The sequence below is a fragment of the Suncus etruscus genome, chromosome 3 (assembly GCF_024139225.1).
Source record: "Suncus etruscus isolate mSunEtr1 chromosome 3, mSunEtr1.pri.cur, whole genome shotgun sequence".
Taxonomy (NCBI): domain Eukaryota; kingdom Metazoa; phylum Chordata; class Mammalia; order Eulipotyphla; family Soricidae; genus Suncus; species Suncus etruscus.
This window is the reverse complement of record NC_064850.1, coordinates 60191876-60213552: the sequence shown is the minus strand read 5'-3', so window position 1 is coordinate 60213552 and position 21677 is coordinate 60191876. Positions and strand designations below refer to the sequence as shown.

At 34.0% G+C, this 21677-nt stretch overlaps 1 protein-coding gene across 1 annotated transcript in view; it reads left to right on the top strand.

The window, feature by feature from the left end:
- KCNT2 (potassium sodium-activated channel subfamily T member 2) overlaps positions 1–21677 on the top strand; it is a 359575-nt gene that overhangs the window by 179566 nt on the left and 158332 nt on the right. The window contains 4 exon segments of the mRNA XM_049769750.1: positions 12364–12544; positions 13655–13819; positions 16694–16830; positions 19671–19734. Coding sequence (XP_049625707.1) covers positions 12364–12544; positions 13655–13819; positions 16694–16830; positions 19671–19734 — 547 coding nt within the window.

Sequence of the window (21677 nt, the reverse complement as noted above, 5' to 3'; positions counted from 1 at the left end):
GAAACAACGCAGGCCAGCGCCAGACATAGAGAATGAAGATGGCAACTCTGATGACTTGAACATGACCAACCAACTAGTCAGTCTCTCAGATAAGGAGTTTAGAGTCACAATATGGAAGATGTTCAAAGAACTCAAAGAAAGTATAGAAGAGAAGAGAAAGACAGTATATAAGAATTAAGAGAATATGAACATAGAAATCAGAAAACTCCAAACTGAAATTTCAGGTTAAACAACAGGACTGAAAAACTCAGTAGATGAATTGAAGAAAACATGGTTGAGCTTTCCCATGGGTTAACAGAGCTGAGGATAGAATTAGTACACTGGAAGATGAGTTGAATAACAATTCCATACAGCAGAAGAAATTGGAAAAAAGCCTCAAAGCAAATGATCAAACAATGGAAAAATTACTCAAAGAATGGGAACAGATGAAAATAGAAGTCTATGATAAGCTCAACAGAAACAACTTAAGAATCATTGGAGTCCCAGAGACCCAGGAAGAAAATCTCCAGGAAGAATCAACAGTCAAGAACATCATTAAAGAGAAACTACCAGAGCTAAAGAATACATGCGATCAAATCCTGCATGCCTGAAGAATACTAACTAAAAGAGACCACAGAAAAAACATCCCAAGACACATCCTAGTCACAATGATGAAACCCACAGATAGAGACAGAATTCTGAAAGCTGCAAGATCGAAAAGAGAAATTACATTCAAGGGAACATTCTTGATATTTACTGCAGACCTGTCACCGGAAACACTCAAGGCCAGAAGGCAGTGGTGGGACATAGTGACAAAACTCAATGAAATAAATGCTTCACCTAGAATACTGCACCCAGCAAAACTCACTTTCAGGTTTGAAGGAACAATACATGGTTTCACAGACAAACAACAGTTCAGAAACGTTACAGACTCAAAACCATTCTTAAAAGAAAAACTGAATGGCCTACTTTAAGACAAGACTGACCAACAGACACACCAAACTTCGATTTAAAGATGGCACTAACTCCCAGGACAATTCTTTCTCTCAATGTCAATGGACTAAATGCACCAGTTAAGAGACACAGAATGGCTAAATGAATCAAAAAACTCAATCCAACCTTCTGCTGCCTACAAGAAACGCACCTGAATAGTCAGAACAAACATAGACTCAAAATAAAAGGCTGGAGGAAAATCATCTAAGCAAACAACACACATAAAAAAGCTGGAGTGGCCATACTAATATCAGATGATGCAAACTTTATACTTAGGAAAGTGGTAAGGGACAAAGATGGACATTCTGTATTAATCAAGGGATACGTACAGCAGGAAGAAATCACTCTCCTAAACTTATATGAACTGAATGAGGGGCCAGCAAAATATTTAATAAAATTGTTGACAAATCTGAAAAATAATAGCAATAACAGCACAATAATTGTGGGAGACCTCAACACGGCATTGTCAACACTTGACAGGTCAACCAGACTGAAACCCAACAAGAATATACTAGACATGAAAAGAGAAATGGAAGAAAGAGGCCTAGTAGATATATACACAACACTCCACCCCCAGAAGCCCAGATACACAATCTTCTCTAATGTACATGGGACATTCTCCAGGATAGACTACATGCTAGCACATAAAACATACCTCCATAATATCGAGAGGATAAAAATTTTGCAGGCTACCTTCACTAACACAAGGCCCTGAAATTATATGTGAAGAACAAAGGGACACAGAAGAAAAACTTTAATACCTGGAAGTTAAACAGCCTCATACTGAATAACCAGTGGGTCCGAGATGAAATGAAAAGAGGAAATCAAAACCTTCCTAGAAAAAAATGACAATGGAGACACAAACTATCAGAACCTATGGGACACAGTAATAGCGGTACTGAGAGGTAAATTTATAGCTTTGCAAGCACATATCAGGAAAGAAGAAGGGGCATACTTGAATAGCTTAATGATGCAGCTCATATAATTAGAAAGTACTCAACAAAAGGACCCAAAAAATAGGGAGACAGAAGGAAATAACAAAGCTGAGAGCAGAAATTCATGAAGTGGAAACCCAAAAAACCATCCAAAAGATCAACGAAACCAGAAGTTGGTTCTTTGAAAAAATAAACAAGATTGATAGACCACTGGCAAAACTAACAAAGAAAGAGAGAGATAAACTTGATAACTCGTATTAGGAATAAAAAAGGAGAGATCACTACTGATATGGTAGAGATCCAAAGGGTAATCAGAAACTACTTTGAGAAACTCTATGCCACTAAAAATAAAAACCTGGAAGAAATGGATAAATTTTTGGACTCTTATAATCATTCACGGTTGAATGAAGAGGATGTAACATATCTAAACACACATCACTATTGAGGAAATTAAGAAAGTAATCAAATGTCTGCCCAAAAACAAAAGTCCAGGCCCAGATGGATTTACTAATGAATTCTTTTAAACCTTTCAAGAGGAACTTCTACCAATCATGGCAAGGCTCTTTCATGAAAATGAAAAAACAGGAACACTTCCAAATAAGCTTTTATGAAGCTAACATCACCTTTATACCTAAACCAGACAGAGATGTTACCAAAAAAGAAAATTAAAGACCAATATCCCTGATGAATACAGATGCAAAGATCCTTAACAAAATCCTGGCAAATAGGATTCAATGCCTCATTAAGATCATCCACTACAATCAAGTAGGTTTCATTCCAGGAATGCAAGGCTGGTTTAACATCTGAAAATCTATCAACAACATACATAACATCACATAATCATATCAATAGACACAGAGAAAGCATTCGATCAGGTTCAACACCCATTCTTGATCAAAACTCTCAGCAAGATGGGAATGGAAGGAACCTTTCTCAATATAGTTAAGGCCATCTACCACAATCCAGAGGCAAATATTGTCCTCAATGGAGAAAAACTGAAAGCCTTTCCTCTAAATTCTGGCACAAGACAAGGCTGTCCTCTCTCACCACTCCTATTCAACATAACACTGGAAGTTCTTGCTATAGCGATTAGGCAAGGAAAAGATATCAAAGTAATCCAGATAGGAATGGAAGAAGTCAAGCTCTCTCTGTTTGTAGATGACATGATACTCTACCTAGAAAACCCTAAAGTCTCTATGAAAAAGCTTCTAGAAACAATAGACTCATATAGCAAGGTGGCAGTCTATAAAATTAACACACAAAAATCAATGGCCTTTCTATACACCAATAGTAATAAGGAAGAAGTGGACATTATGAAAACAACCCCATTCACAATAGTGCCACACAAACTCCAATATCTTGGAATCAACTTGACTAAAAATGTGAAGGACCTATACAAAGAAAACTATAAAACTCTGCTCCAAAAAATAAGAGAGGACACACGAAATCGAAGCACATACCCTGCTCATGGATTGGCAGGATTAATATCATTAAAATGGCAGTAGTCCCCAAAGCATTGTACAGATTTAATGCTATCCCTCTAAAGATACCCATGACATTCTTCAAAGAAGTGGCTCAGGCACTTTTGAAATTCATATGGAACAATAAACACCCTAGAATAGCTATAGCAATCATTGGGAAAAAGAATATGGGAGGAATTACTTTCCCCAACTTTAAACTGTATTACAAAGCAATAGTTATCAAAACAGCATGGAATTGGAATAAAGAAGGCCCTCAGATCCGTGGAATAGGCTTGAACACTCAGAGAACATTCCCCAGACATACAATCACCTAATTTTTGATAAACGAGCAGGAAATCCTAAATGGAGCAGGGAAAGCCTCTTCAACAAGTGGTGTTGGCACAACTGGCTAGCTACTTGCAAAAAATTGAACTTAGACCCCCAACTAACTTCATGTACGAAGGTTAAATCCAAATGGATGAAAGACCTTGATATCAGACCTGAGACCTTATGATACATAGAACAACACGTAGATAAAACACGTTTAGACATTGAGGCTAAAATCATCTTCAAAGAGGAAACTTAACTCTCCAGCAAGTGAAAGCAGAGATTAACAGATGGGACTATATTAAACTGAGAAGCTTCTGCACCTCAAAAGAAATAGCACCCAGGATACAAGAGCCCTCCAACAGAGTGGGAGAAACTATTCACGCCATACCCATCAGACAAGGGGCTAATCTCCAAAATATACAAGGCATTGACAAAAATTTACATCTAATCCCATCAAAAAATGGGGAGAAGAATTGGACAGACACTTTGACAAAGAAGAAATACAGATGGTCAAAAGACACATGAAAACATGCTCGACATCACTAATCATCAGGGAGTGCAAATCAAAACAACTATGAGGTCACACCTCACACCACAGAGATTGATACACATCACAAAGAATGAGAACAAGCAGTTGTTTTCGGGGATGTGGAGAGAAAGGAACTCTTATACACTGCTGGTGGAAATGCCATCTAGTTCAACCTTTATGGAAAGCAATATGGAGATTCCTCCAAAAACTGGAAATCAAGCTCCCATACGACCCATCTATACCACTCCTAGGAATATACCTTAGGAACACAAAAATTCAATACAAAAATCCCTTCTTTACACCTATATTCATTGCATCACTATTTACCATAGCAAGACTCTGGAAACAGCCAAGATACCCTTCAACAGATGAATGGCTAAAGAAACTGTGGTACATATACATAATGGAATATTATGCAGCTGTCAGGAGAGATAAAAGTCTCTGCTGGCTTCAGTTTTTTTTGTATATTTTCCTACACATGGATGTACATGGAATCTATTATGCTGAGTAAAATAAGTCAGAGAGAGATAGAAAGATGCAGAATGGTCTCACTCATCTATGGGTTTTAAGAAAAATGAAAGACATTCTTGCAATAATAAATTTCAGACATGAAAGAGAGAAGACCTGGAAATTACAGCTCACCTCATGAAGCTCACCACAAACAGGGATGAGTTTAGTTTGAGAAATAACTACGTTTTTAACTATCCTAATAATGAGAATGTACAAGGGAAATAGAAAGCCTGTCTAGAGTACAGGCAGGGGTTGGGTGGGGAGGAGGGAGATTTGGGACATTGGTGATGGGAGTGTTGCACTGGTGTGGGTGGTGTTCTTTACATGACTGAAACCCAAACACAATGATGTATGTAATAAAGTTGTTTAAATAAAAAAATTAAAAAAATTAGTTAATATCTTATTAGCCTATCTTGATGCCGCAATTTTCATTTTCCTTCATCAAAGAAACAATTGTTTTTTGGATATATAGATTATAAAAAACAATCTGAAAATGTATTCAGTTCTAATGGCTAAAGAATAACTTAACATTTTATATCTTTATATCGATAGTATTGAAGTTGCTTTGTTTATAACAAAAATTAAATACAGTAAATAGTACTCAACATTCTTTTTATCCTGTAATAGACATTCTATAGTTATGATCAGGAAATGATGTTATGTCCATTAGTGTGAATCATCATAGTATAATCATTTTCTTTTCTTCAACTTTTCCATTCATATAATTGTACTTCTGCAGAGTGGAAGGACGACATAAGTCATTGTCCAACGGACTTTTAAGTTTAATTTTCTGTGTCAGTGAAGTACTTTTAAAGTCTCATTTTTGCTTACATGTATAAATATTCTAAGTTTACAATGAAACCTATAAGTACACGTTGCTGTAAGATTACTTTCTAAACCATTTTGACCTTTTAGGAATGTGATTATGTACTGAAATGTAAAACAGAAATAGAGGCAGAGGTTAATGTGAAAGTAACAAGCATCCAAAATCTAGAGTTATTATAGACAAGTATGTAGTACTGAGAGTCATTTGGGGAAGGCCTTCCCAAAGAATGCTTGGGAGACCCCAGTTTGCTTCTATTAATTCTTCAAATGTATCTGTGGTCCAGTGTGAGCACTGAGCAATAAAGAACTGATCACTCTGCGGTGCCTGGGATTTCCTTAGTTCCAGTGATGGTCTGGGGCCTCTCAGGTTGTACTGGAGGTATTCAGGGCATCCAGGGCTAAGGCAGTGGTGCTCAAGAAATTATACAGTGGTAGGGTTTGAATGATCGTTATCCAGAGCACTTCTACTATCTTTCTGGTCCCAAGAGTAATTTTTTCCTCCTAAAATATAGCAAGACACTTCAGAAGCTAGAGTCTTTAAAACAATTATATATTCTGTTTAACTAAACTTAGCATTGAGTATGTGACATTTCCTAACAGTGACATGACAGCATTTTATAAAAAAGCATTTTAAATAAAGAAATGCAATATATTTAATTTAGAAGTTCAATTTTAAAATGTGTTAATGCTATAAAAATATAGATATGAGACTAAATGTCTTATATATATTTAGATATTTATTTGATAGCATTGAATAAAAATTTTCAAGTAATTTACCTTGAATAATATATAAACAGGATTTTAATAATTGTGCCAATGAATTTCAGAACTCTAGATTTGACACTTACCATATTTAAGTATTACCGACTGAAGCAAATGCAGAGTTTATAATTACTAATTATTTGTTAGAGTAAAGCCTAATTTTTTATCGTATTTTAATATTTTGAGTAATATTGATTAAAGTATGGTGGAAAGTCAGCAAATTTATTGAGCATTATAGCCTTTTTGTTTTATTTATTTTTAATTTTTTTTTTTGGTTCTTTTTGGGCCACACCCGGTGGCGCTCAGGGGTTACTCCTGGCTATCTGCTCAGAAATAGCTCCTGGCAGGCACGGGGGACCATATGGGATGCCGGGATTCAAACCAACCACCTTTGGATTCTGGGTTGGCTGCTTGCAAGGCAAACACCACTGTGATATCTCTGTCCCCAGCCCTTTTGTTTTAGAAAGGAGTATCTCAACTTGTCAATTATTATAGATACCAGGGATATGGCAATTAATGGTTTTCTAGTTTTCCCTTTTTTCTTTCATAATTTAGTTTTATCTAAACAGCTAAAAAATGTGATAGTTTATATATGAGCTCTTTATATTTTGACCCTCGTTTATTCATTAAAATTATTTTTATGATAAAAATCATTTTTATGTGCTTAACAGCATTTTAGTGATATGGCAACATGAAGAGGAAAGTACTTTATTTTTACAGTGATTTCTGACAATGGGTCACAAATGAATTGAAAACAAATATAACCATATTTTTAAAGTTAAACAGCATTAAACAATTAAAGTGCCTACATTTCTCTATCTTTTTATTGTAAAGACAAGAATAATTCTTGAATGAATAATGAGGTAGCTATGAGGATATGTAGGGCAATTGGGTTCTTGAAAGAGGTGCATTCCCGGCATGTTGGTCACACTGAAAGAATGTCAGCAAAAGTACAGCCAAGTGAACTATAATAAAGAGTAAAAATAAGTTGTAGGGATATAGAAAACAGCCTGGGCAGTTTCTGTAAGGAAATCAAAGAAAAGTAGCTTTTGGTAGTGAAATAGTGACTCAGAAACTGTAGTTGAGAAATAGCATGACCTGACTTATTTTTTCACTGTGTAACTGGTATGTTTACTGTGGAGGCAGGAGTGACCATATTTATTGCAGTGTAGAGGCAAGTTGTGGAAAAAATAAAGATGACATGATTGGAGGCAAAATTAGAAATAATGAGTGTTAATTGAAGGTTCTGTTTCTATTTTGAAGCTAATAACTATTTTACTATTAATTTAACAGTACTATGAATTAAAATCAACTCATATAATTGACCATTGAAGCACATCCCCTGCTTTAAGAAAATAGCTTTTTAATAAAATAATTAATAAATCGTTTTTACATTTCTAATTATTTTGCCTAGGCTCTCTCATGTATAACTAAGCATTCAACCATTGAGTTATATCCAAACCCTACAATACAATTACTAGGGTTTGGATGTGGATTGTAAAATAAGAGATGAGTCAGAGTTAATGCCAGGATTGTGCCTTCATCATGAGGAAAGTTTTCTTTGGCATAACCAAATATTAAAGAATTTGGAAGGAAAAAAATGCAGGATAAAGGCTAGAATTAAATTTGGGCATGTTGATTTTGAGATTTCTATTAGAAATTCAAGGAAAAAATGGAGAAAGTTTTTGAGTGATGCTTGAAAGCTGATAGGTAATCTTAAAAGAAAAATCAGAACTCAAGGATTTTGTATTTTAGTAGGAACCAGATTATTTATACTGAGAATTATTAAACGGGAAGAACAAAATTTGACCTACAATTTCAAAGAATGCCTCTTTTCTTGTACTTTATATTTAAATATTCTCTTCCTTTCTGATGGGTGGAAGTAACAAAATGTAATGATTGTTTAAAATATTTTTTATTTAAATTGTGCGTATGAGAGTGGATGCTCAGCCCACTGTGGGATGCTTAAAAGATTCAAGGGAGTGTGAATAGCCTTGGGTCTAAGTAGAGGTGCTTTCTGTTTGATTAAAGAAGGGAAATTGCATGGAGATGTTGATTGATGTTTTTCTGAAAAGGGAGCAATTAGCCAAATAAGTTCCAGGATCTCTGAGTTAGAAGATAATGTGCTAATGTCAAGTATCTAAGCTATATTACAAAATTTTTCTCCATGATGGTGATTTAATGAGAAACCATTATGGTAGAACTATTAAACATCTGAGAATTCTAAATTCAGCACATTCACCTTCATTAGTCTCTTAAAAAAAACCTCTAAAAATTCTATGTGTAAATCGACCATGTAAGTTTGTGTAGAAGTCATTATTTTTTATTGAGTTAGAGAGCATTAGATTATACCTCACACTTTAGCTGTGATATCCATAAATATTTGAAAACACATAATTTACCATATCAAGTAGCATGGCATTTTACAAAAGGATTATAAAAATTGATTCTACATATTGATTCAACAATAGCTAGATCAGAGAACATCAATTTTTACAGACAATAGCATTGGTAGCATAATCATTTATATAATTTAGTAGACTTAGTAGATTGGCCACTCATATTGGACTCGACATAATTCTATGTATCCCAAATATCTTTTGCTATTTAATACTGCTCCCTCAGTGAAGGCTAGGAGGTGACCTAAAATCAATGATGTAAAAGAGAATTTTTATTATGTCCCCCCTATCTCTCATCTTGATAATTCAGGATATTCTCTGCTGGTTTCTTCTATATACTCTTTTGTCTCAGTCATATAGTGATCTGTCAAGAGTTGAGATGCCAAGGTGGCCTCCGTCTTATGTCCTGCACTCAGTATTGGGTGTACATTTGTTTTCCTTCAGTATAACTTGTCATTCTCCACTGACTGCAGAGTTGCAGAGCAGTTTTAAAGCACTAAGAGATTGAGAACAACATCTTCAGGCCTTGGCTTTTTAGCCCTCTCAGCATCACTTTTGTAATATAGTATAGGTCAATATATATCCTTCAGCCAAATGAGGGTCAAGACTACAAAGAAACTTACTTCACTTAGGAGCACATAAGAGCACTTCATTTACTTCACTTATTTCATGTCACATAACACAGAAAATTGTTACAAATGGGCCTGAGCATAGGAAGACATGTGTATTAGCAAGAATTAAAATAAACTTTCATACTCTGATTTAGAATTTTCTTAGTAATAATTCAATGACTTTTGTGAACCTGACATTGGTATATTTAGAATGTACTGAGACTATAAAAAGGGTCCTTTTGATTTTGTTTTATTAAAAGAAGAAATTAAAAAGGATATAGCACAATTGAAGACTTTACTAATGCTAAGTTGATATACATTTGAGCAAGGAAATGTACATCTTATCTGTGAACAGGGATTTACTTTTAATATATAGTTATGCAAACTAGTTAGCCTTCACATAATATTTGAGTCTTTAAAATGCATTCTTATTCTTCTTTACTCATATTTTCTATTGCAATACAAATTAATGCATAAATAATTTACATCTTCCAATAAATTTTATTTTAAAGAAAATGAAAAATTTCTTTCAAAGACAGGTCTATTGTTATCAAACAGTTATGTTCCGGGTTACATAAAGGTCCATCTGAATAGTCTTCTAACTAACTTGGCTGTTATAATACATAGGACCAGCTGCACAAACAAACTCATTTGAGTCAATTCATATGACCTGGCAGCTCACCCAAAATTCCTAATCATAGGGTGAGGGTAATTTTGTAGAAACATTTTTGAGACCTGAGGTTAAGAAAACAAGAAATAGAAACAAAGAGTAATATTTGCCTCAGAATATAATAATACAATTTGACTTATTGTTTTCTTTCTGAATATGTTACCTATCCTTTGACTTATACTCTGCCCTAAATGTTTTTTTTTAATTTTTTTTTTTTTATTTTTTTTTGGTTTTTGGGCCATACCAGGCGTTGCTCAGGGGTTACTCCTGGCTGTCTGCTCAGAAATAGCTCCTGGCAGGCACGGGGGACCATATGGGACATCGGGATTTGAACCAACCACCTTTGGTCCTGGATCAGCTGCTTGCAAGGCAAACACCGCTGTGCTATCTCTCCGGGCCCTGCCCAAAATATTTTTTAAAAAGTTCAGTATTAATATCTTGTAAGTTAAAAATCTAAGAACTAAGTATACCATCTTTAAAAATGTACAAAGAAATTTCTGAAATTAAATTTTATACTGTTTAACACTCTTCTTAATTAAACTGAATGTTTGTTGCCTGTAAAAGTTGGAATGATGCAACCCTCGGTGAGGGACCTCTGACCCGCGGGGGTGTGGGAATGAGGGTCACTAGTAATTTGTGGATTCACTCAAGTAGATCCGATCTGTGAAATAAACTTGAGAGGTTAGTAAGAAAGACCCTTAAGGCAACTCATGCTGTTCAAAAGGGGTTTATTGCCCGGGAGATCAGCTTTTAAAGGCAAAATATGTCATGGGGGGTGTTACAAGTTTCCACCAATTACAATTGCAAGCACTCATTAGCATAAGCTGGGGGTAGGTAATAGGGAGGGGTAAAGAGGTAGACCTGAGCACATGTTTGTACTGAAAGCATGAGTTTATACTGAAAGCACAAGATCCAAACAGGGTCTTATAAATTTTACTCAGCAAGCATAAATAAAACATCAGCTGTAAACACATTAATCTTTTGCTAACACAAAGGCAAGTTGCTCTATATGGGTAATTTTCTCTCTGGCTGGGTGTATTGGGCTGCTTTGAATTATTATAGTGTTTGTCTATTTCCTTTGTCCTCAGGGCATGGTGCCTCTGGTCACGTGGGTAACAAGGTCAGGGATTTCTGAGACACCCTTTTGTTTTAGGTTCCATCAGCTCGGCTCCCCACAGAATGAGTGTCCAAACTATAGTTATTCTGACATCTTTAAAGTATTCTAATTTATACTTCATAAAGTTTACTCATTTTATTTATGAATTCTAGTCCATTTTTAAATACCTGTAACATAGTCTTCTTTAGTCATCAGCAAAATCAAGTTTAGAATATTTATCATCCCATTATTAGTTCCTGGAACTAATTCTTCCTATTTTTTCTGAGCATTTTCTTTAAACAGAATTATGTAATATGAAGTAACTTACATATAACGTCCTTTACTCTTTATGCCATTTGTATGGTAACATGCATCATTACGGTTTTCTTTTTCTTACTAAGTAGAATTCTATTCGAAATTAATTTTATATGATATCTAGTATTCTTCCAATATTGTACTATATGTGTATTTTTATATTTATACTTTTTAAAATAGTAGTTGTAGTACTATGTTGGTTTTTGGAGGGCATACTCAGCAGTGTTCAGGGGTTACTCCAGTGATACACTCAGAATTTACTTATGAAAAACTCAGAAAACCATATGGGATTCCAGGGATCAAACACTGGATGGCTGCATGCAAGGCAAACAACCTATTCAGTGTACTATTGCTCTTGTCTTGTAGTGCTATTTTAACAACTATCTTGTGGACATATGTAAATTTTTATATTGTTATTTTATCAGACTTACAGTTTACTAAGGATAATTACTACACTTAGAGACTTTTGAGTCTTGGCAATTTTTAATCCCAACTCTATAATGTATGTGTGAAACACACATACATATGAAATATACACTTTATGTATATCTGTTTCTATTTATCCTTTTTGTAAGATTCCCCTTTTTTGCCTAGAGATATTATTTGAAAGGAAACCACTTAGAAATTTCTAATCTTTGTTTTTGGATGTGTATTCATAATATTGTATAAGTGACCTATGAAATGCAGTCTGTTCATTTTGAATGATGTTAAAATGGTCTTTAAGATTTTGTCTATAGTAATTGTCTATGATTTTTTCTAATAATAAAAATAACAGTATGTATGGTTGTTATAGAAACTTCTTAAAATAAACATTATACTTTACATTAAATATATCGCAAAGTAGCTTATTTCAGTTATTGAATGAATTTATAAAATGTGCTTTTGCCTTAAAAAAGACAAAGGGTAAGTACCATGAAAGGTCTAATATTAATGTACATTCATTTTATAGCATTTGTGGAATTCAACATCTGGAACGGATTGGAAAGAAGCTGAATCTCTTTGACTCCCTTTATTTCTGCATTGTGACCTTTTCTACTGTGGGTTTTGGGGATGTCACTCCTGAGACGTGGCCCTCTAAGCTTTTCGTAGTTGCTATGATTTGTGTTGCTCTTGTAGTTCTACCTATACAGGTAAACATAACCATATTCGATGCTATGTGTGTCTTATAAAATCAGAATTTCTATTTTTTATATAAATCAAATTATGGGGAGTTTTAATAAAGGACCAATATACTAACATAAGCTATTAATATATTGAATTATGTTATTAAAATTATCTCAGAAATATCCTTTCTTTCTAAACACTGCTATTTTTCCCATTTGTACTATAGCTCCTAGTTTATTTCATATTTTCAGGATATTTTTTAAACATAGATGTTTAAATATGTCACTTGTTTAATTATAGGAAATTAAAGCATAGAATTATAGATTAAGAAAGTAATTTTTAAAGTTGTATTTCATTCACTTTGAAAATAACTAAAAATTGGAAAGTGTGATAAAAAAATGAATACCCATTTTGGCCCACTGGAACAAGCAAAAAAATTGTGATACATTATGCATCATTTTGGAAAGTAAAGAGCTTCTGAAGGGACACATGAAATTTATTTAAAAATAAAAGTTATAGTTTTAGTTTTCTTATAATGACTTGTGTGCAAACAAAAACAATATGTTTAATACAAATGAAATTAGTATATTCCACTGTATATCATTTGACTACCATCTATCTACTTTTTATGGTCATACACATTCTCTTATTATCTAATTATGCCTACATTCCTTCATAACATACTTCCCAAATATCTTACACATCACTTGCATTTCAGCTACTATACAAATAGAATGTGACTTTATGTGTTGTGTGTTTCTTGTGTTGTATTGTTTGTTGTTGAACTTGACAGAAGCATGTGGAAGAAATGCCAAAAAGGGTTTTTTCTTTGACTCAGCACATGATATATTATAATGATATATTCCACTGTACATAGAAAAGCACAACTTTATCAGTTCTTATAATAATATAATAGGAAAATCATATTAATGTATTATCTAAGAGATTGAAACCCCTGGAAGGCATTATCATCAGCAGCAGCAATTTTATGAAAAGTCTAATGTAAAAGAGAACACAGATAAGTGTCCAGTAGTTTCCTCTAAGGATGAATATATGAAAGAATCAATTAATGTTTTGCATTGATTTTTATTTTCATGTCCAATGATTTTCATTTATATATGAAAAATGCATTTCAGTTTGAACAGCTGGCCTATTTATGGATGGAGAGACAGAAGTCAGGTGGAAATTACAGTCGTCACAGAGCTCAAACTGAAAAACACGTTGTTCTCTGTGTCAGCTCATTGAAAATTGATTTGCTTATGGATTTCTTAAATGAATTCTATGCTCACCCAAGACTACAGGTACATCTAAATAACATTATTCTATGTGCTGAATTCTTCCTGCTGATGTAGTTAGTTTCAATGTCAGCTAAATGATGGTGCAGCCTGTATTTTGGAGGATTTTTCTTTATTCATTCAGATTTAGAAAGAGTAAATGAAGAACTACAAATATAACCAGGAACATAGGAAAAATGCTGAAAGAATACGCAGTATTTTAAGTTTCCTTCTGGGTCTATGCAAAAAGACAGATGGAATTATGTGAATGCTACAAAGAGAGGTTTTCTTTGAATTAAGAGGATTACACTTTCTTCCCTCGGGTAAAGCATAAGTGGTATTTTTATGCAACAGTGGGATTTAACATAAGATAGAATAAAACAATATAAAAGTCACTTCAATATCATCTGCATAGTTCAGTTGCATAGTTCATTTATCCTTGCATTGTTCAGTTTTTTCAATATTGTTGATAAAAATATAGAATTCAGCAAGTTACATTTTTTCCTTTGGTTTCCTGGAGTATAACTAGGTCTTATTTTTAATAGCAATAAATAATTAAAAATTGGACAATAACTAAATAGAGAACATAAATTTAGAAAAATCTCTTCAGCTGACTATAAAGAGAAATTGCACTTATAATTAAATTCTCTTCTCTTGGTACTATGCTGATATATATTCATGTAGACTTCTACCTAAAACTTAAAATCTAGTCCAAACAGTAAAGAATTATTTTACTGTCTTGTAATTTTTACTTTTATAAATTTGTGTGAAGCTGGGGCCAGAATGATAGAACAACAATTAGAGTATTTGCCTTGTTCTCAGCTGACATGGGTTTGATCACCGGCATCCCATATGGTCCCCTAGCCTACCAGGAGTGATTTCTCAGGAGTAACCATTTAACAACACTGGGTATGGCTCAAAAAGCAAAACAAAGCAAATTTGTGTGAAGTTTGATGATATTGAGATCAAGATGGTACTAAATATGTTTAATGAACTTTTCTTTGTAATGATACTTTTATGAATGAATTTAGTATCATTAAAAAACTACACTAAAATTCCTATTTTAAATACTTGCATAATGCACTATTGCATTTTTTGCAGATTAATTTGAAAGTTTTAGTAACTCCATATTTGAAAAACATGATAGGGGTGGGGTTGTTCCACATCCAGTAGTGCTTAGGATTTATTCCTGATTCTATATTTATGGATCACTGTTGATGGTATTGGCAGACCATATGGGGTGCCAAAGATTGAACCAAATTTGGTCATATGCAAGGTAAGTGCCCTACTATTTCTCTCTCTCTCTCTCTCTCTCTCTCTCTCTCTCTCTCCTGCATTGTCTCCATAATATTTTTTAGTTTTATAAAAGGTTATTTCTCCTAAGTCATTTTTGATGTGCTCACTGTAATGCAAAAAGAAAATCTGTTAAAGTAAGTCTATATTTTAAACCCTAAATTTGACCTCTCAGTAATTTAAGTTGTCTAACATTAATATAGAGGATTATTAAAGTTCAAAAATTCCCAATATTTAAAAAATAATATTTTCTTTGGAAAGTGCCAAGGATAGATTTTGAAGAGAACTACAATAGGGTTTCCTCCTGGCTCTACGCTCACACATAACTCTGTGTCATGCAACCATATGCAGTAGCAAGGATCAAACTGGGGTGGCTCCATAAAAGGTATAGGCTTTATCACCTGAACTCTGGCCTAGATATATTTTAAAGTGAAAAAGTGATCAATGTGTATGAGAGACTATTAAGTTTTGTATAGGGAAGCACATTTGGCAGTAAATAAGGCTGACTCTTGGCACTGCATTCAGAGATCATTCCTGAAGGGGCTGGGGGCCAGATGGTATGCTGAAGGTTGAACCTGATTCAGTGGTTTTGAGAGGCAGTGCCCTACTATCACTCCAGCCCTGATTTTAGATATTTGATCTCTAACAGATACCTTATTATTTTTCCTCAAAGGAACACTATATTAAACTTTTTTGATATCATTTACATTTTTGCCAATATTTTAGATCTCATTCAGATATCCATCTGAAAAATTTTAGTTTCCTGTTTATAATGTTAGCTAAGATGTAAATGACCACTGTAATTTTATTCTAAAAGTAACACAATTAGGGGCTGGACTTGTGTTTCAAGGGACAGAACACGTGTCATGCATATGAGAAAACCTGTGTTTGGCTAATTATGACATGGCCTCCTTCTTCTATGTCCATCACTGTTGTATGTGGTTCTACTGTACCACTGGGCCAACCAACACTGGACCAAGCATTGCCAGAAGTGATTCTGCAATTAAAAAAAAATCAAATGGGGCCGGTGAGGTGGCGCTAGAGGTAAGGTGTCTGCCTTGCAAGTGCTAGCCAAGGAAGGACCGCGGTTCAATCCCCCGGCGTCCCATATGATCCACCCAAGCCAGGGGCGATTTCTGAGCGCTTAGCCAGGAGTAACCCCTGAGCATCAAACGGTGTGGCCCCCCCCAAAAAAACCAAACAAACAAAAAAATCAAACAAGTGAATAAACGTAACAAATTTAAGTATGAAATAACTTATATACTTTGCTCTAGAATGCAGTATTTTAGAAAATCTAAATTGTACTTGAAAACTTCCTTTGTAATTCTTAACTTGCTTAGTGGAAGTACTAATTACCCTTGCTTTATGGCACTAAAAAATACTGAGACAGGTCAAGAAAAAAGTATTAATATATGAAAGTGTCTGAGTCCCTCAGTTATGCATAGTACTGTCTACTAAGATTTAACATTGCTCAAGTTTTGAATGCAAGCTTTTATTTAGTAATAAGAACCTTTCAAGTTATTATATTTTGAAATGTCCATAAACATCTGCTTACACAACGTTAAACAAAGCTTGTTTTTGTGTCATTGCCCACTTTGTTTTGAAAAGGATTATTATGTAGTGATATTATGTCCAACGGAAATGGATGTGCAAGTTCGAAGGGTGCTACAGATTCCAATGTGGTCACAACGAGTTATCTACCTTCAAGGCTCAGCTCTTAAAGATCAGGATCTGCTGAGAGCCAAGTAGGTATCCCTCTCCATTTGTCTATCTTGCAATGCTTTGCATAATCTTACTTCCATCAAATTTGGCAATTTTCATTGTTGTAATATAAGTTTCAGTATTTTTCAATACAGCATTTTTGCCTAAGTCCTACTATTGGTTCAATTGAAAGGTTAAAACTATAGAATTAGTGTCTTTCTTCCTCTTTCTCCATGTGGTGCTGTGCAGCAGACCGTGTCCACAGCACACCAGAAGTATGACATGGTATAATTATTTCAAGCATTCACAGATGATTTATCCATTGTTAGAGTCTAAATCCCTGAATATTGTCTCCATGTCCCAAATAAAAATTCTTAACTTAAGCATGATATGAGATACTACAGAAGTTTGAATCTGGGTCAAAATTTTGAGGAATCTGTCTTTAACACTGTGTTATCTGTGGTCAGAGATGACAGAATCCTTGATGGACACATTGATCAGAAAGTTGGCCCATCATATTCTGATGCTCTCCTGTTGTTTATCTGTCGAGCAAGAAACTGAGAAGAGCTTTACTCTGCATCATTTGTGTTGCCCAGGAAGTATTCCATAAGAACAGAGGAAAATTGTGTTTGGAATGCTTAGGGATACCAGGGTATCAGGGCAATAGAAAATTATCCAGAGTTGTAGAAGCTAGACTAGAACCTAAGCAGAGATGGCTTTGTGACATGTTATTGATTGCTTTTAAAGACTTCTATGTGACTTCATGTATAGATTGAGTTGTCTTACATGCTTTGCTAGATTTTGAAATTTCCACTAAATTTCCCATTCCATCTTTTGTTGTTGTTGTTGTTGTTGTTTGTTTTGTTTTGTTTCTGGATAATGTGTGTATGTGTGTGTGGGAAGGATTTGGTTTGTCTCTGTATTTTTATGCGTTTTAGACATGCATTGCAGAAAACTGATTACAGAAAGAAGAAAACTCCAATTCCTTTGTGCTGCTTGATTCTGCAAGTAATGACAATTACTTGCAATAATTGTGCAAGTAATGACAATTATCCCATAAAAAGAAACTCTTGTCTTTGCTTTTGATTTATGTATAATTGGACAGTTTAGCTGAGACTTTTTCAATGATTTAACAAATTCTGAAACAAAAAGTCAAGAGGAATATTAGGATACTAAACAAGGAACAGAATTGGAATATTCAGTTGTTTAAGGACGATACCAGTATTTTGGTAGATGAAATACATAAGAAATGCCACTATATACATACATACATACATATAAGTTTAATGATAATATTTTTTCAGTATCTTAGTTTTGGGTGTTTGCTATTTTTTCCCCTCTACTCATGTTTAGAAGGGATAAAGAAATAGTGTTTCTGATATTTTTCAAGTTCAAGGTTATTGCCTTGCACATGGAAGACTCCAAATGAGTACTCCAAGAACTGATAGGAATGATCTGTGACATAGAGCCAAGATCAAGATCTTAGCATTTCTTGGTATTATTGTTTCCCTAACCAAACAACAAGAATTATTTCTTAGAATTTGGATTTATATGTTGCTTTATATGGGTCAGTTGTATACTTAATTTGTTGTGTAAGAATTTAATTCTTGACATATAGGAGTGAATAATGTTCATTTTATGTTCCACATAATTGATATAAGAAAGGTATTTTATCTAATTTGTCTAATATTAGTACTTAGCTATATATTATTTGGATTGATAACACTCACTAAAATATTAATAAAGTTTCATAGCAAAATAAATGACATGTAAAAAAGCATTCTTACATAGTAATGAAAAGCAAATTAGAGTGCGAAATTATAGAACAGAGGATAGGATGTTTGCCTTGTCAGTGCTCAACCAACTAAAATTTGATACCAGAATCACATATAATTGCCTTAATACCATACTTAAGCATGGTTAAGTGTGTCCTTAAAAACAATAAAACAGAGAAACAAACAAAAAAAAGCAATTGAATGAGAATGAGTGAGGGGAATAAGGAAATTATAATTTCAAAAACTGAGTAAAAATGTTTGAATGACAGAATCCATTTTACTGTTCATATCTTATCCTAACACTATACATCACATTAGAATTCAATATTAACAATACATTCTTCAGCACCATTACCCATACAAGCAGTAAGAACTACAGATTTGTTTCAAAGGTCAGTTTCATAAGTTTTGAACTGCTTGTGGGGGATGATGTTTAGATAATGTTATGCAATACTTACTATCTTAATAGCTGTGGTTCACATTTTTCAGTTATTTAATTTGGTCTACTTCCGTGGAATTTTAACTTTCATATCCATAGAATTGTAGGTATATTTAATAAGATTTAACTTATTATAATGAGCCAGAATGTTAAATAAATCAATTTTAAAATGTACATTTAAAATTTTTAGAACATTATTTAATCTGGCACCGATACATCTTTCCATATCACAATATCTAATATAGTTGAACTTTATCACAAGAGATAGAGATTTGTAACAGGATGCTATATCACCTCAAGAATGAAAGTATAGTAGAGATAACTTACCAGCCTGCATCCTCTGAATAACTGAAGCATTACAGTTAAACAAGTAATCAGTTATAATATAAAGAACAATTTAGGGATCCAATTAAACAATGCAAGTGAAGAGACACATTTTGACTTAACATTTTACTTCTGCCATTATCAAATATTGAATTATATAACTAACTTCAGGGCAAAAGATTATTTTATAGTCAACCAGTAATGATCTGCCAAAAATCTATGATTTTTTTTTTAAAGTTTGAAGTTACTTTGCCTGCATTGGACTAATCACTGGCTTTCTGTCTTTCCAACACAGCAACGATATTATAACATATGATTATTTTCTGCATTTTTAATTTGTATTTAGGATGGATGATGCTGAGGCCTGTTTCATTTTGAGCAGTCGTTGTGAAGTTGATAGAACATCATCTGTAAGTTTCTCAAATCTTTTTTTAATGATATAAAAAATAAATTGTCTCAGGTCTTTTAAATCTAAGATAAAATATTGTTGAACTTGAAATTTTGTTAAAAAGGAATAAAACCTTCTAAGTGATATTTGCCTTAAGATAAGAATAGCTGTATCATTGACTCTTATCCTCAAGTATTTTTTAAGTAATTTCTACTAATCCTTATGTTTGTATAAAAGGAACAAAATCAATGTAATCACTTACGTTACATAATTTTGTTAAAATTAACACAATTTTCTCGTCAAAAACAATGCAAATAGATAAAGCAGTTTGCCTTTCAATTACTTAGAGAATTAGTTAAATGATACGCACTTGTTTTGAGAAAATGTACAGTGGAATTGGATATCTGTGTATTCCAAAAGCATTGCCAAGTGATTCCTAAACAGATTTCAATTTGTTTATATGTTATTTATTTTATTCCAAGCCTAAAGTTCTAAAAATTATAAATAAGTTTTACAATTTATTAAATTATAAACTCTTATTTTTATAAAGTTTTGAAAATTGGAATGTTTTTAGTTTATTGGATTTCCTGTTCTGTTTGTATTTGAGGTGTTAGGCGTGGCATGTTCCAGCAGGCCTTGGGTGGTGGTGGTGGTAGGGGAATAGGGGGAAATTGGCTGGCTGGGTCATAGGTGGGAGAGATTAAACTGCAACATCATATATACTTCATATGCTCTGGTGTGGTTCTGGAATTATGTCCATAAGACATAATTTATACTATTAATAAAGCAGTATAAAAACATGGGTTCTGTCACTGAGCCCCATTCCTGCTTTTTAAAATAGCTTTTAAAAGTATTATTTTAACATCAACTAAGGTCATGTTATGAAGTACTCAAACTGCTAGAAACAGGTTGAAGTTTTTTGACTACACAAAAATAATCCAGCCTATCTCTCAGATTTTAGATATTCCAGCTCTCAAAATGTAATATGTTTCTGCTTAGCAGATTGGGTTGTCATGGTTGCCATTAGTTCTTGGGAAAACATTTTTAGGGGTCGGAGTGATAGTATAGCACCAATGTGCTTGTGATGCATACTTCTTGCCCAGGTTTGATCCCCAGCACCCTATACATCCCCCTACTCTACAGGTAGTTATACCTGAGCACAGAGCCCATAGTCAACTGTTGGTGTGTGTGGTGTGTGGTCCATACAAAACAAAACAAAAAAAAAAAAAAAGGAAAAGGGAAAAAATAGCATTTCCAGACCCCACAGTTCTCCATCAAATCATCTCAGATAGGCAGCTTCCCCTGTAGGGTGGATAAAGAAACTTGTGTATTTGGTACCTTAATTAATGAAAGTAGTGCCCAGTTTTCTAGGTGGGGATATAGACTGGAGCATGCCTGGTTTTTCAGGACATTTTCAGGAGAGGGTTTGGATGGAATTCATGGTGAGTGTTGACACAATGGCCAGGCAGACTATTGTTTGGTACTCGATCCTACACTATCTAAACCCTAAATCTAATAGAGTATACTCACCGGTTTTCCCATCGTGATGTGATCTCTGAAAGGGTCCTCGCTGTTGGGGCTCAGCAAGTGTCCTGCTTGGGGAGGCGGGGCAAACAGAGTGCTATGAGTAAAATATTTTCATCTGTTTTAACTAAAAAGCATAAGTCTTGAAAACATCAATCTGGTTTAACACAAACATCATTCTATCACAAAGATCACTGTTATAAAACATATTTACTCTCCACTACACTGCTATTTCATTACTCCATGTGTGCCTGAGCTGGAGCCCTTTTAGTCCCTTGGCTATTATCAGAAATTCATTACAGTCATCTTTTACCCTTTTCTGGAGTATCAATTAAAAATTATGTGTTAAAGGTCTTTGCCTTATTTGCACTCAAATTTACTGTGAATACCAGATTTTAAAACCAGATTTCCCAACTTTCTTTTAAGGAGACTGCTTAATTG